The 361-nt window shown below is 58.4% G+C and overlaps 1 protein-coding gene across 5 annotated transcripts in view; it reads left to right on the top strand.

The window, feature by feature from the left end:
- The first annotated feature begins 6 nt into the window (after positions 1 to 6).
- Positions 7 to 361, top strand: part of Ntrk3 (neurotrophic receptor tyrosine kinase 3) — a 356,741-nt gene continuing 356,386 nt past the window's right edge. For 4 of the 5 annotated variants that reach the window (XM_010621034.3, XM_033761083.1, XM_033761084.1 and 1 more), the window contains exon 1: positions 25 to 287. In XM_010621034.3, the coding sequence (XP_010619336.1) occupies positions 40 to 287 (248 nt within the window). In that variant the 5' untranslated portion in view covers positions 25 to 39. Of the gene's footprint in view, positions 288 to 361 lie in introns of all 5 variants that reach the window. The other variant, XM_010621033.2, reaches the window with a different exon arrangement.

The raw sequence follows: 361 nt of genomic DNA, 5'->3' as shown, positions 1-361 counted from the left end.
TCCTCTCCTCCTCCTCTTTTTTAGAAGCAGCGATCGGAGATGGATGTCTCTCTTTGCCCAGCCAAGTGTAGTTTCTGGCGGATTTTCTTGCTGGGAAGCGTCTGGCTGGACTATGTGGGCTCCGTGCTGGCTTGCCCTGCAAATTGTGTCTGCAGCAAGACTGAGATCAATTGCCGGCGGCCGGACGATGGGAACCTCTTTCCCCTCCTGGAAGGGCAGGATTCAGGGAACAGCAATGGGAACGCCAGCGTGAACATCACGGACATCTCAAGGAATATCACTTCCATGTAAGTCAGGCGGCCGCTCCTCAGCCCGCCTCCGCCTCGCTTCACCGCGTTCCCCTCTCGCCAGCCCGCCCGCG

This window comes from Fukomys damarensis, unplaced genomic scaffold, assembly GCF_012274545.1.
Source record: "Fukomys damarensis isolate Sample0158 unplaced genomic scaffold, DMR_v1.0_HiC HiC_scaffold_7, whole genome shotgun sequence".
NCBI lineage: Eukaryota > Metazoa > Chordata > Mammalia > Rodentia > Bathyergidae > Fukomys > Fukomys damarensis.
This window is presented reverse-complemented; position numbering and strand designations above follow the sequence as displayed.